The sequence below is a fragment of the Lepisosteus platostomus genome, chromosome 2 (genome assembly GCF_059453375.1).
Source record: "Lepisosteus platostomus isolate fLepPlt1 chromosome 2, fLepPlt1.hap1, whole genome shotgun sequence".
NCBI lineage: Eukaryota > Metazoa > Chordata > Actinopteri > Semionotiformes > Lepisosteidae > Lepisosteus > Lepisosteus platostomus.
The window spans coordinates 14,204,087-14,220,284 of record NC_142612.1 but is presented as its reverse complement, the minus strand read 5'-3'; the positions used below and the strand labels follow the sequence as shown (position 1 = coordinate 14,220,284).

The 16,198-nt window shown below is 39.2% G+C and overlaps 1 protein-coding gene across 4 annotated transcripts in view; it reads right to left on the bottom strand.

The window, feature by feature from the left end:
* The window catches only part of reps2 (RALBP1 associated Eps domain containing 2), a 66,645-nt gene that overhangs the window by 6,895 nt on the left and 43,552 nt on the right, over positions 1 to 16,198 (bottom strand). For all 4 annotated transcript variants that reach the window (XM_088599327.1, XM_088599337.1, XM_088599346.1 and 1 more), the window contains 7 exons: positions 15,791 to 15,839; positions 15,044 to 15,180; positions 14,468 to 14,529; positions 14,123 to 14,215; positions 3,912 to 3,995; positions 3,077 to 3,213; positions 881 to 986 (listed from right to left, as the gene is read on the bottom strand). In XM_088599327.1, the coding sequence (XP_088455453.1) occupies positions 881 to 986; positions 3,077 to 3,213; positions 3,912 to 3,995; positions 14,123 to 14,215; positions 14,468 to 14,529; positions 15,044 to 15,180; positions 15,791 to 15,839 (668 nt within the window). The remainder of the gene's footprint in view (positions 1 to 880; positions 987 to 3,076; positions 3,214 to 3,911; positions 3,996 to 14,122; positions 14,216 to 14,467; positions 14,530 to 15,043; positions 15,181 to 15,790; positions 15,840 to 16,198) is intronic.

Sequence of the window (16,198 nt, the reverse complement as noted above, 5' to 3'; positions counted from 1 at the left end):
AACCCCTGTATTAGAGGACGTTTGTGATTGATGTGATGTGCTATCATTGCCTCCCCCTTTTTTGGCCTGAAGAAAAGCCACGGCACTCATCCTGCTCAGGTTTCTTGTCTGCATGATCTCACATTTCAAAAGCATCGTCTCGTCATGGCACTTGCAGATACGGACAGCTGCAATGGAGTTTTATATGCTGTAAAGGAGAGCTTCTCCAAGATCATGTGAAACTCGCATATCAAAACACTTTGAAAAGCAATCAGCAGTGCCAAAAGACACAATACGCTGCATCTTGAAAGACCATGGACACAAAAGTGTACGCTCAGCAGACGTTAGAGAAACAGAGTATTTTAAGTTTTTGTGCGTAATAAGCACCATCTTATATGATTCAGCAAGTCATGATAATTGTGTGTTTATTTCCTTTTCTACCTTTTCTGTCACTTAGCGTTCAGTTCCTCCTGTGTCAGTTATTACTATTGCTTTTGTGAAAAGAAGATCTCTTCTGCCCTTACTATTTAGAGAACTACGATGTTAATGTAAAATACATTCAGTGTACAAATACTCAGGGTGCAAACAAAACTATAACACATCTCAATTGCAGCTGTCCATACTGTCTACTGTTCAGAACCAGGAAGCAAGATACACAATTATCGAAATACAGAATTACATCTGAGCATCTGTGCAAACTAGGCAGGTACCAGTGTCTACAATGAGAATTTTAAAATACAGAAGACAAAGAGCAACCAGCAGCATTCAACTGGGGGGTCTTGCACAGTGAGATGAAAAAGAGAATTTAAACCATATTATCACTTTCAGAGGACAAAACCTTTATACAAGGTGTTACTGCCGTGATACGCTTGCTGTTTTGGAAAGAGAGGAAGGGCCTGACCTTGAGCTGCTGCTGGAGTTCACTGTTGAGTCTGGTTAGCACTGCGTTGGCTTCCTTATTCTTCCGGATCGCAGTCTGAATGTCCTTCTTTTGCCTGCAGGATTGTCTGCAAAGATGGAGATAATTTGTTGTGTGGGATATCTCTGCTTGGTGCCGAAAAAAAAAGTGGTTCAAACAACAAGCAAAAGGCTGTCAGCAATGGCTGGTCACTTTCTTGTGACTTCACCCTTAAGGACCCCAGCTGATTAGGATAGCATAGCAACATGTGTTAAAGTCATTACACTGTGTCAACATTTACACACCTCTGTCAACAAATCATAAAAACATTCACTGTTCTGAAGGATTAGGGATGCATTCTTGAATGATTTTCAATTGGTTCTTGTTTTAAACTTTTATGTTTTAAAGCTTTTGTTTTATTTGCACACTGGCTTCAGACCAAACACTTAAACAACTAACCACGGTTATAGATTTTAATGCCATGATAACACATAAGAGAAGTGAATTAAAGTTAAGTCAAGCTCAGGGAAAGCAGGTATTTTCACCCTTTTTGGATGTGTTACTTGCCTCAATAACTAAGTAACAGCCCTGTTTCTAAGGCAACCACCTTTCTATCAGGAGAAGACTGTTCTTCATTAAACGAAACAGTGTTTGTAAGGATTAAATTAACCCTCTGAGCAACATCATCTGAAAACCAAAGTGCTTCACAGTCATGTTATTCCTTTTTTACCCCTCTCAGTACAAACATGTGTTCTTATTTATTAATGTGTCATTCATTTTAGCAAACGATGAATACTGGAAAATAAAACCTTTGACTTTTGATGGAATTTGTTGTCTTCTAAAAAGACACAAGTTCCCATCAAGCCAATTGCTCTGCAGTTTCCATTTCCCCGTTCATGGCAGTGGTACTACGAGATACATGAGAAAAACAACCCAGCAATAAAACCCTTGCTAGGAATTACATTTCATTTACCTGAAGTAAAGTGGTACCACTAAACATCAAAAGTTACTTTGATCAGAGAGCTTATCTTTAATTTGGGGAAAATAAATGCGTTTGCTACTGTCTGCAACCTCGGGCATCACACCACCAATGCTTGCTCAAAAGCGTACACAACTTCCATGATAAAGACTTGTGCATCAGTTTATCCCAATCAGTAACTACTTTACCCTCAGAAGTCTAACTCAGCAGGCCCTGCAAAATAGGACACTAGTCACTAGACACTAGTCCAGAATAATAATAATATTCTTATACTTATATACTGGAATGCTTTTCTGGACTCCCACTCAAAGTGCTTTACAGGTAATGGGGACTCCCCTCCACCACCACCAGTATGTAGTCCACACCTGGATGATGCGACATCTGCAGTTGCATGTGTGCCAGTACACTCTCCACACAGAGTGATGAAGCCAATTCATAGGTGGCGACTGTTAGGAGGCCATGATTGGTAAAGTCAAAGTGGAAATTTTGTCAGGACTCCGGGGTTACATCCCTACTCTTTTAGAGAAACGCCCTGGGATTTTTAATGACCACAGAGAGTCAGGACCTCGGTTTTATATCTCATCTGACGGACAATACCTTTTTACAGTACAGTGTCCCCATCACCATACTGGGGCATTCGGACCCGCACTAACCATAAGGTTAACGCCCCCTACTGGTCCCATTAACATCTCTTCTAGCAGCAGCCTTAGCTTTCCCAGGAGGTCTCCCATCCAGGTACTGACCAGACTCACACCCGCTGAGCTTCAGTGGGCTGCCAGCTGTAAGTTGCAGGGACATAGCTGCTGGCAATTAACCTAGAATATACCGATGTCTTTCCTTTGGAGGAATCTGAATCACTGAGGAAACCCACGAGTAAACAGAGAGTAAACGGAGAGAGGGTTAGAATCATGCCTAGGACCTCGAAACTGAGGCGACAGCACTACGATATCCCTCCCGACTGAGGTACCCTGAATGTAATTAGATATACCCAGGAAGGTATGTACAGTAAACATGCATCTGAGACCTAAAAATCCACTTTGCATGATCGTTACCATTCCTACATGCGAGAACTGTGATTATTATGAAAAGAAGGATTGCTGTGCCTAACAAACACCAATTTTAATAAGTCTGAGAATAAAAAAATAACTTGACTGCCTTATATATTATTATATTGGTTTTTAATCCCTTCACTCCCCAGATGGTCAGAGTTAGATTTGTACTTCTGAGCAGGTTTGGCCGCAGGGACGGAGGAGGTAGATGTCAACGGAGAGGGGGAATCCTGAGCATCTGGATTCTGATTCTCTGGGCGAAATTTCCTGCGAACGGGCTTCAGAGGAGGTTGGGATAGCATGACCTCCTGAAAGAAAATTAAAATACAGAACAAAAACCCTAAAGCAGTGTTTATAAAACCACATCAGAACTGCTGTCATGTGGCAACCTTATCTGCATATTCTGCATTTGTAGAATCACAGAGGATCGTGGGTCAGGTTCATAAAGGCATTATAAAAAGATGAGCTGAAAACGATCATACCAGGGAGTTTATAAACGATACCTCTAAATCTCCCTCACTCCTTAGATTAATGCTATGGAAATTGCTTCTCATGACTTGTTACAAAACTGATCTAACCCTACAGTTCTGGGCTGCAGTAGTACCTTCTTGATCTTGATTAAAGAGCACTTAAGCTGCAGTTGCCTTGAACAGTTTATTTCTCCTGTACACCAAGCAAACAGGAATAAAGAAGCCAGCAAAATCCTTGTTTCAAAGGAACATGGTTATGCCTTTGAGCATACAAGCCACTCATCAGTGTCAGAAAAAATACCCATGAATGCAGCAACTCTTTAGCTCACTCCATTTCATCATATCATTTGGTGCAACAACAGGTCATTTTTAAAATACCACACATCATGAGGCGTTGACAAGGTCTTACACTGACCGTCACCTCTCCATACTCAATTCACATATGTTCCAGCTGAGATGATGAGAAATGATCTGCTAAAACCCACAAGCATAAAAATAGTTTATAGTCATCTAATGCAACTTCAATAACTTCTTACTTTTTTCAAGGGACTGCTTTCTTCAGTGCCTACAGCAGATTGGTTGCATGGATCTTGATCTTCACTTTTAACAGCGTTTTCCTCCTGCAATGGCAAAACAGTTTAGAAAAACAGAAGACAAGACAAAACAGACCTGGGTCTTGCAACTAAGGAATGCTTCTTGACACACAAATTTAGGTTTCAATAGAATTCAACGCATTTTAGTATTTCAAGCCATTAAAGACGTTTTCATGAATAAAAATGTTTTCTATTACAGCAAATTTTCAGGAAAGACTTTCTAAAATGTACATGCCAATTCAATTCAGGTGCTTCAATGTGTTGTGCACAGACACCAGCTGAACTAAAAAAAATGTATAGCTCGATTCTGCAACAAACTTACAGTCAATATCTCAAGGAAGATGAACTCACTGAAACAAGCTGATAAAGTTCAGGTTAAGCCATTCACTCTTGAGCTGTCACTGTTGAATTTGTGTTTACCCTCCTCAGTTCAGTTCAGGTTTCACTCCCTAACAGCACCATCTGGTGACAGATTGGACAGCTACCTGCCAGTGTTGTTTTAAAACAAACTCAAAAGCAAGGAAAATCTATAATACTATAACATATGGGTTATTAGTAATCTGGTAATGAGACTGAATTGGCCAAAGGATGGAATCCAAAGTCCCATAGAAGGACTTCAAAAACATTTTTAGGCCGTGTTTATATTATTATTATATTATTACAAATAATGGGTAAATGGAATGGTGTTTTATTATTATTAATAATAGTTAAATACCATTCCCTTTATCCATTATTTTAGTCTGAGGTTTAGAAGGTACTTCCATTATTTCCACTCCATATTCTTTTCAGGACTTGCATCATCAGCAACACTGCGTGTGCTGCTCGCTCACCAGAACTCCCACAGACCTTTCAAGGAAAGCATGAATGGAGATGCTTGGATAATGAGCTGCAGGAGAAAAAAGCAGCTGAGCAACGCAGCATCCACTGAAGGAAAACGGCCCTAACGGCATCCTCTTATTTGTAATTTCATTCTCTAGATATATGTAGCGGTAAAGCAATCTCTTTGGAATGGACAAAGATAGATGGCACCACAGATGGATAAAGCGAGGTCTCTATTTATAGATATCTAGGGAGTGATCATAAATAATCTTTAGGTTTTTGAAGGCTTTAGAATTTTCTCCCATGGGACAACGAGTGCCTCAAACAGTAAGAGCCATCCTGTGTCTGCAGTGTGCTTACAATCTCCCAACTGTCTGTCACACAGACCCCAAGTGTTTCTTCAATAACTGGGCTCGCTGGCAGTCTCGCCTGGCGGACAGTCAGAACTAAAAGTGAGGGTGTGTTTAGGTCAAGATTGAAAAGCACTCCCTGGCGTCCTGCCCAGCTCAAACCACAGCAGCTGTTCCTCACCTTTCTTGAGCACTTAGCGCTAATGAAGACAGATCTTTGAAGGGCCTGTTAAGTAGAATTCATTTCGTTTAAAGCGAAGGAAGATTACAAAACAGAATGATCCTTTTTTTGTGATTCTCTGTAAAACAAAAATCATTTTCAGCTGCACTGCTCCTTTACCGTCAATAAAATAATTCTTGGACTTATATAGCACATTTTCTCCACTGAGCTATGTACATATACTGCAGATGGGGACCCATCGGAGTGACATGCTGTAGCCATAATGCATCAGCAGCCCAAGTGCACTGCAGTTCAGATAGAAGCTGCCTCACTTATTGAATTAAGGGGGAACCTATTGAATTAGGAAGTTTAGGAAGCCAGTTTAAATAAGCTCCGAGTGGAAATTAAACAAGACATCAGGGTTTTCCTTGGAGATCTGTCCTAATACTGACCAGACCCAGCCTTGCTCAGCTTGCCTCAACATCAGAGTTCTGGGGCCTGGAACAAGCAGTAATTCTCTCAAAAAAAAACTGTGGTTGAGATCATCACATCCGTTACCTCTTTATGGATAAGAACTTTAAACTATGCTTTTACCAACTTCTAGCCCTGTTCCCAGATCTCAGAGCTACTGTAAACTGATCCTTTCACTCTGTTGCCCTGCTATGAACAGGGGAGATCTGGTAGCTTCAGGGAATGAGCAGGACTGTGGTCCAAGCCCTGCCAGCACAGACTCAGCCTTGCTACAACCCTGCCGTTAAGCAGCTCATGGATCCTAGAGTGATGGGTAGATAACTCACATTTTCTGGATGATCTTAAAAAAATAAGAATTAGGGGTTCCACAGACTAAGGGGGGAGGGGAGATATGCTGCATGGGAAGGATAACTGGATTTGGAGAGGAGACAGGATTGTTGAACAGTAAGTATAGAGCTAGAAGGAATCTGAAAAAATCAGATTTCTTTGCATCTGTATCTTCATGATAGTGTATATTATTTCCTTTCATGGTGATTTGTGTTGTTTGTTTTGTTCTCTTAAACGTGTTGCTCTGTAATGATGGATGGTTGTGGAAAAGTAATAAAAAGAACAGAAAAAAAAAGAAAATTGGCAATGAGTTGAAGGCTGTTTTGGTTTAGTAATGTGTTTTGTTGGCAGCCCAGCTCTCAGCTATCCATGGGATAGTCGGGTCTACTTAAAAATGTGACTAGGACTTTCAGAAAAACATTGCCCTCTCCAGCCCTGCTGGTGCCCAGAGTAAAATCAGCTGCTCAATGTAACAGCACAGCTGATTCAAACCCAGACATAAACACAGTTGTAACCACATAGGAAATGGTGGAACCAGCAGTAGTTAATTAGGACTCTAAAAATGGTCATGGGATAAAACCACCAAGGGCCATGCGCAAGCGTTAAACTATTTTCTCACATAACAATGAAAACTAATTATTCCTTATCTGGCAAAAGAAAACTGTTGCCACAGGGTGCTTTGTGATCTAGGTGTGCATGACCTCAGTGCTGAGACTGTGGTAAGTGTAATGCAGGAGAAAAGGCCAGAGAACAAGGGGAAATAAAAGCAGACCCGTTGAGGAAATGCCTTGTTGGGAAAGCTTTCAAAGAAACACACATTGTCCAGAAGCACAACACTGCCCACCATGGCCTTAGATGACCCAAAGCCACAATTTGGCGACACACCAAACAAGCTAGTCACAATCCTGTAGCTTACTGCTAAGATTCCTAATTATAGATGGCTGAAGAGGATAACTGGTCATTTTCCAGTTATCCTGGCAATGTGGGATAAAGGACTCCATTTGTTCTAGATTTGCGCCACTACAGTTTCAGCCTCCTATCCAGGTCATTTTGTGTCAAATCAACTATAATTTTGGTGACAATGTCACCACTTGCCTCAGTGTTGGATGAAAACTGTCACTATAAAAATGGGTTAATAGAATAATCAGAAATTTGAGGGGTCAACGCCCAACGGTTTGAGACATTTTTACCTAAGTGAGTATGTACCACTCTTTTATGAGTTCTAAAAAAACAGTGCTTTTGAAAACGGTTGGCTTTTCAAACAAATACAGTAGCATACAGTTACCTTAATTCATGTCCAGATAACATTTTTAGTCATAGCTTTGTAAGTGTGCAAATTAGTCAAATAAAATCAGATTAAATGTAAATACATTATCCTCCAACTTTATTCATATGCCTGATGAAATATGAACCATAAATATAAAATAACAGTAAAAATATACAGATTATGTTTTTCTGTTCTTTTTTGAGCAAAGTATGAAAATTCTTGAAGATATATATGGCATATATGATGTATACACAAGGGTGTCATACAACTGAGCAAACTCTGGATAAAAATTGTTATTCTTTATATATAGGCAATTACATAGAAAAAAATATTTGGTAGATTGATTGTTTTGTACTGACTTTGGTTATGTTTTAAATACAAATAAAATTGTGAGGTATACAGTGCTACTACAAGTCCCACACCTATTAATCTTTTTCCAGATTCCCAAAGAATTCAAATAATTTCCACTGCATTATTTTTAGGTATGTTTGGAATACTGGTCTGCTAAATGTGATGTAAATCCTCATATGCAACAACAATATGCATTTCACATGTTCTTCCTCAAGTCTGCACAGTATTTCATTCATGCAGGTGTTGAAACTACACTTTCTTAGTTGGGATGGATGGTACACACAAGCCACAAGAAATGATAATTAGGGGTTATAGTTTTTCTTATTTTCTAACCTGTATCCCAGGCCTTCTGCACCAAGAGGTGAATATCACCTCTTCTAAAGCCGTTGATTAAACAATCATAGCTCTGCAGTACATCCCCATTCTCAATCATTTAAATTGCTACAACTTACACACATAAACATGTATAGTGTCTATAGAAAGTCTACAACTGTTTCCAAAGTAACATGTTTTGTGTCCTAATAAGCTGCAATCAGTACATATTAGACTAGAATTTATTTTACTTATATTTACACATTGTAACACAACCTCCAAGGGGAAAGCAAATATTTATACATTTTGAATTGTACTGTAATTACGAATGAAAACCAAGATACTATTATATATTGTATATACTGTAGAAGATAGGTTGTGTGTTCTATTTCTACACATACAGAGCAAAAACACCCAGAGAACTGAAAACAACTATTTAAAATATAGATTAGCCTTTTATTTTAAGTTGGGAATGTTTTAAGCTTCAGACCAAAATTCATTTAAACACATTACATGGCCAGTACCTGTACTTATCCACTCCGGATTTACATTGTCAAAGCCTGGAACAGAACCTAACTGGAAGGGATCACCATCCAAACTGCACACTTATTGTGCGAGTGAGATCCTGACACTGCTTTGAGACAATGGTGAACTGATTGAATGAAATGTGCTTTCTGTTTTAAGTGATGTGTGTTAAAGTATGCAGTTTTGTCCTTTATTGTATTGTGCATCTACTGTGTTCAGTGTTTGGTATGCAATTTTTTTTTATGTGGAATGCAATTTCATGACTCTCAAACTGCTGTATAAAATTTTGTCATGTGTTGCAATCACAGAAATCCAAAATTCCAAACCTTGTACATTCTACAGCAATGTTTTCAGGCTCTAGTACCTTTAGCAATGTCCACTTCCATTTCCACTTCCACAAAGCTTGTGTAAAAAAACTAATATATCTACTCAATGGCATTTTGCACCAGAATACCAAATATCCCAGCATACATACTGTAGCTAAGATGATATATGATTTCATCTCTTAAACATTTTTAAAATGTATTTTGCTGCTTGGACCGTATTTAAAAATACTTTACATGGTTGCTACAAGCTTGTGTAGTTTCAGGAAATTATTTGCCCTTACATTACTCACAACGGCTACTTTTCTTAGGGCAGCACATGTTAAATGTAATGACTTTGGCAACAAGCCTCACACTCATTGTATTCCTTATAACTGGTATTATCTGAGACAAATCCAGCAACAATTTATTAATATTTATAGTCAATGTACTTTAATACACTAAACTCACTGTAACAACCTTTCAACGTGCACTAACACCTTTTACGTAATGAAATATAACATTAGCACCTTTCTCACTCGGATTTTAAAAGGACTCCCACTAGTTGCATCTTTTCATGTTATTTGAATACATTATCAGGCATATACATCACATGCTAATGAGCCCATCATTAATGTTTTAAGGGATTTTAACATGCATCTTACTCTTCAATACAAATCAATACACTTCTCATGACATTTCATTTTGTCTGAGAACCTTTAGTAAATGACAGTCAATGTAGTTTAAAAACCAGCATACATTGCAAATACTAAAAACCATTTCAAAATAAAATGCATCATGGAAATATGAAAAACAAGCTTAAAATATAAAACAACAACAGCTGTTATTTCAGAAGCATTACCACTGTCAAAAATATGGAACTATAATTCTGACTGTCTGCATTCCCTTGTCACTGTCAAACCTTGTCAAAGGTTTGTGTCAAATTCTTCCGACCTTGAAAAGTTAGTTTATGTAAAAGAAAGAAGCCAGAGAATTCTATGACACGTGAATTCATAGCTGCAATGGCTATAAATCTGTTTAGAGCTGCAGACTGAACAGACATCCAATAAATAAAAGAACCAATCAGAAACATTTACTTAACCATGTATGTGCCTGTAAAGCCAAGCAAACAGCCAACAGCAAAACAGAAGAATATACCCTTCCCAGATGATCTGCTATTTACCTAACGAAAAAAATCATACAAAGAAATAAGATGTGATACAAGTCTAAATGACGTGATACATATGTCAAAAGGGCCATATCATTCTGTAACAAGGAGATACAAAATTGATTATGAAGTACAATTACGCTGTTTTGTTCTTTCTTCTTAGCAATGTGGCATCATCTGAATCAAAGCACAACACTGGGCCAGCAAACAAGGGATTAAGTTCTGATGTCAGAAACAAAGTACTTAGAGAACAGCTCAGCAAAAGCTCTTACCGGGTTTTAAGGGGGATGGATAGCCTACATTTGATTGGAACTAGACGTCTGGATTAGATCATCCTGCTTTGATTTAACAAGGATATCAAATGAATTCTGCAAGCGTCTCAGCTTTAGTCACGAGAGGAAAATATTTTGCACTTTTTCAGTGGCTGTAGAAGGGGTCTGTTTAAATAAAAAAATACAATGGCTATTTTGACATGGCTTCGTATCTGAAGAAACAATGCAATAGAAAAGCACATGGGGCAACAAAAATCTCCTTATTCATTTCTGTATTTTTTAAACTAAGATCAGAATGCTGCCTATTTATAACATGAAGATTTATTTGTACCCTGACTTGGTGACATGTATACATATTAAATTCAATGGTATACTGGATAGTTAAAACACGGTGACCTTATTTTGAACCTCTTTATATCAGTACCTGTACTGTCAGGTTTTTAAATATGGCTCACAGTTCACACTGATTGTTGTACTGCCTTTTCCTCAAGACAACACCAGAAAGACTGGTCAGTAGTAGGGATGCTTAAAAATTAATAGAATGGAGACGTTGTAGTGGAATGAGAGCATTAAGGATCTGGCTCCAACAAATGAACCAATATTAACACACATCCTACCGTAAATAATTATTTGTTTGAATAAAGTTCATGTATAACTATTGTTTGCTCTCAGGATTAGAAATTCGGAAACATAAAGAGTGTTTTTTTCCCATCCCAGCCTGTGCTAACAGAAACTCAATACGAGACTGAATGCGAGGAATTCAGCGCATTACAGTAATGTGTGCAAGCCATATCACCCTGCAACTCACAACTGGCAACCCACTGAAGCTAAGCAGGTCTGAGCCTGGTCAGTACCTGGATGGGAGACCTCCTGGGAAAAACTAAGGTTGCTGCTGGAAGAGGTGTTAGTGGGGCCAGCAGGGGGCGCTCACCCTGCAGTCCATGTGGGTCCTAATGCCCCAGTATAGTGATGGGGACACTATACTGTAAACAGGTGCCGTCCTTCGGATGAGACGTAAAACCGAGGTCCTGACTCTCTGTGGTCATTAAAAATCCCAGGGCGCTTCTCGAAAAGAGTAGGGGTGTAACCCCGGTGTCCTGGCCAAATTTCCAATTGGCCCTTACCAATCATGGCCTCCTAATAATCCCCCTCTATGAATTGGCTACATTACTCTGCTCTCCTCCCCACTGATAGCTGATGTGTGGTGAGCGTTCTGGCGCACTATGGCTGCCGTCGCATCATCCAGGTGGATGCTGCACATTGGTGGTGGTGGAGGGGAGTCCCCATTACCTGTAAAGCGCTTTGAGTGTAGTGTCCAGAAAAGCGCTATATAAGTGTAAGCAATTATTATTATTATTATAATGTTACTGACAGATTAGGAAGTGAGGAGGATGCCAAATTAAACAGATATATGGGTCTGGATGTGAGCACTGCGATGAAACACATTGCAAAAAGGAAAACCTCAGATGCAAGAGGGTCAAGAATAGAAAGGAAGGCATCCAGCTGAACTCTGTGCAAATCTGCTCTCTCATTGACCTCTCATCTCATTGACAAAGCCTGAGCAAAGAGTAAACTAGAGGAAGGAAAACCAATGCAGGAGACTGGGTGAAGCCAATAAAATTACACGATGGATTATGCTACGAGATGAAAAACACAGAACACAGAACAGCGCAAACTTGCTCTGTATATTCGCTGTCATAACTGATTACTTAGATGCTGTCTTTATTACTCCTTGGCACTGGAGTCATAAGACAAGTCATTTGGAATATTTTGTTTGAACAAAGCCCAAACATAACCAGACACTGCGCCGTTTTCATAAACATTTAGAATCTCCAGGACATAAATTTTAAATTAATTTTTTTTGTATTTTTAAAAAATGCCCAAAGGCAGCAAAAACAACTCCAGATGCATTTGTTATGTTCTGGGAGAGGGTGCATTGCACCGACAGGTTAGGAAACGACAAGACGGGAATGAAGCAGCAGCGCTGCAGGCACGGAGGAAGAGCATCACTGGAAAAGAAAACTCCAGAAGAACGAAAACAGAAGGGTGGAAGGAAGGCTCACTTCTGTCTGCATTATCTGCCGAACGGTAACCAAGGTTGATCTCAACCAACACAAAGTGGGACAATGCTGTCAAAGAAAGCCAGGCACCAGTCTTTGAAAGAAAGGTGAAAGCAGTTTGAAAAGGCACATGAATCAGCTCGGAAGTATTTGAAATGCATTCTAAATATAGCACATTTGATATATATATATATAAACTGCTTTGATCTATCCACCTAACTAAAACCCCAGAAGAATCCAATTTATGGCCCTTTGTTTGGACATTTACCTTTTACCTACCCAGGTAATTAATTTCTATATTGAATAGATTTACTATTTTCCCTGCTTTTGTCCAACTCTGCCTGCAGTGTTAAAAACCCAATATAAGAAAGCTACCACAATGCCTAATTATTGGTTGTAATACAGTCACACTTTGGAAAGTGAGCACTATCAGATAAAGTGGCCGTTTTCACATATTGAAACAGAATAAAATGTTCCTAGATAGAGACATGCTTAGTATCATTTTCCACACATGTTAATTATTGTACATCTAAAGCTGCTATAAAAGACCACACTCAATGTAACCCTGATTAAAATGTATACAATTTTACCGTCATTTCCTTCTTTGACATAACAATTTGCTGCATTAAAGTATGGAAAAATGTTATTTTTTTACTATTTGAAAAATACATATTTTTCCATCATTCTGAGAATCAGAAGTGACGATGCAGGACTGAGGATTATCTAGTCATTATTCCAACATCTTTATTCTTATTGCAAGCTATCTTTTCACTTGATGAACTTGATGAATGGCATCAAAGTTATGCTCAGGTGTTCTCTTTCTGGACTCTGGCATCATCAGGCACCAGTTCAGTCAAGATTACTGCATTAACTTTTCCTTTCCAGTCTCATAGGAAGGACATCTGCAGTTTGGAGCTCTCTATGGAACTCAAGTCAAGACCTGTAGCTTGGCAGGAAATATGGGAATTGAACAATGACTCAAGCCTTATCTAATATACCATACAGAAATAGAGCAAAATTCAGAGAAATGTTTCAGGACAATACACACACATAAATACACACAAATGCATTTTGTTTCAAATGTCAGAAATAGTGGTGAAGTCATTTAAGTTAATTATTGGTCTAAATAAACATCACAAAGTGAAGTGGGTAAAAAAGACCATTTTCAAAATGAAATCACCATTGTGACAGACTGGTAATTTTATTTGTCTTCAGCGATAAAAATAGACTCACATGTAAGCAGAAGTAATGCTTCTAGACACGGAATGGAGTATCCATGGAGATGAAGGGTTGCCACAGGAATGACTAATATAAAACTATCTTCATTAAGAATATATGTTGGAGATTTCAATTTACTGTCTCCTTTTTTCAGGTAGGTTGTTGTGCCTAATATTAGCAAATCTGAATGTCTGTGTAGACTATTGTTCCATTGGAGTGCAAGGAAAGTATGGGGCTGAAGGCAGACAGGGAAGGAATGACAGCAGTTGCAACACACAGAAAAAGGACGCTGTCTGAAGAACCACCAGGCCATTCCAGCTCCACAGCCAATGTACACAAGATGAGAATGAAAACCTACTGTACAGTAGCTGCATTACACCAATTTCAAAGCTCACACTTTAAGCAAACAGCACAAAGGTCCAAAATTATTTGGCAAGAACAAGCCTTCTTCCATCTCACACAAAGTGCAGGCGAGGTAATTACCTGACTGAAACAAACTAATCAAGTATTTAATAGATAAAAATAACACTACCACTGCCATCTAGTGTTTACCTCCTCTGTGAACTTGCTGAAGTCAGCAAAGTTGGGCTGCTGCACTGGATTGTGGGGTTGGGTTTTCTCAGTACTGGCAATGAAAAGGGGCATCTGAAACACAATTCAAAACAGAAAGCCAGGCTGCGTTTACAAGACAGATTAAAAACAATTCACGGGCTCCCATCATTTTGTCAACAAACTAACCCTTTGCTAACAGAAACAGTAAAGTTTCGGAAGGACCGTCTGGACACTGAAACGGTTATTTTTTAATGGAATTGCAATTAACAGAAGCTCAATATTAAGCAAAAAGTGAGCTATTGGGATGACACTCCGGCACCCTGCAGGTCAAGGGGCAGCTCTTACCTGTGCAGGCAGGGGCCTGGGTGGGACAGCTGGAGGAGGGGGCAGCCATCCACTCTTGTAGCCTGAAAGGTTTAGAAAGGGGTTTCTGAGGCATTTAAAACATTCAACATCACTGCACTACCTCCAGGACATTGGATTCCCAGCCTTATTCACGGAATTATAACACTCCAATGTTTGGTTAATACATTAGAGACTATTACTAAACGTGTTAACACCTTGTTTTGTATTTTATTTGGTCACTGTAGATTTACGCAACAGATTTCATGTTCAAGTAGGGAGCAATGTCAGTGCGCAGTATAACAGGTTCATTCCACACTGAGAGGAAAAGAGAAGAGACACAACATTTCGGCTGAGGAGCTTTCCTCAGCCTTCCTCTTCTTCACATTGTGTCTCTTGTCTTTTCCTTTCAGCGCAGCTTTAATCTGGTTTTATCTGGCACCAGGTACCTTTTGAAGTAAATTTTCTAAGAAGAGCCCACTTCTGTTTTACGTGTTGAATTCAAGTCACCAGCTTTGCTTTCTTCTCAAACCAGCTGCCGTGTCGTGACGCGGCACAGATGACGGAGGGCACAGCTACCTTGGCTGCTCTGCTGAAAGAGCTTGTTGAGGTCAAGGGAGGAGGCTCTGGAGTGAGACTTCTGCGGCCTGGGAGGAGGAGTTGGGGGTTCCTCTGTTTTCTTCATGGCATCATCGATAGACGTGCTGGAATACGACCTAAAAGGGAACAGCAAGAGGAAGCAACTCTCGTTCACATAAACCCAGCTTCAGGCTTTGACTAGAAACATTTTTCTTAGCTAAAGATATACACCCTGAACTTTACACACTAAACTACATGTCCGGGTCCAAAAGCTCAAGCCCTATTGCCTTGTCTTCTTTATTGGAAGATTGGGTTGCATTAGTAGCTGACATGCCCACTTGGCAGAGCTGGGCAGGGTGTGTCTTAGTTGACAAGGACTCTCCTGGCTTTCAGTGAAACAATGACTCTTGCAAAATTGCTGAGTGCGTGCAGTCTTGCAGTGACATCAGTGAGAGATGCACTATTCCTCCAATCAGTGCAAACCCGCCTGTTAAGCATGTCTAACTTTAAATGTTACAGTCCCCTGTTGTGCTTCTGTAGAATTAATTTCTGAAAGTAATTTTGGGAAAAAATATAGAACAGACACTCGCATAAAAGGACATTTTCTGTTATCTACCTTTTGAATGAACCTTATAGTATTGTCCATTTTTTCATTTAAACCCTTCTCTCAGAACACACATGACGGAGTATGTCCATAGGTGACATATTTCTTTAAACTGAGAAAGATTTCTTCTTCTACAGGGTTACCTTGGTCTCGTTCTTGATTTTATTTGATGACCTCGAACTTGAGGAAGACCTGTAACACAAAAGTTATAGCATTATGGTAATTGATACAATTACAAAATTCCAACAATATCGCGGCTCTCTTTACATTAAATAAAAACATATATCTTTCATTTCAGAAGGGTCTGACCACCAATATTTCATAATGCACACCTTTCATTTTCCAACTTTTATTTTAGAAAAACACTACAGCTATTAATATGGATCACAAAACATAACATTTTTCACAGTCAGTATCCTAGCTCTACTGATGTACAACAATATGCATAACCTAGGATGGTAAAAGTTTAACATTCAAGGAATTAAAAAGTAAAAAGATGTCTTATATAACAGATTGTCTTGTGGTTCTGATGTCAATGCAATCTTGACCCC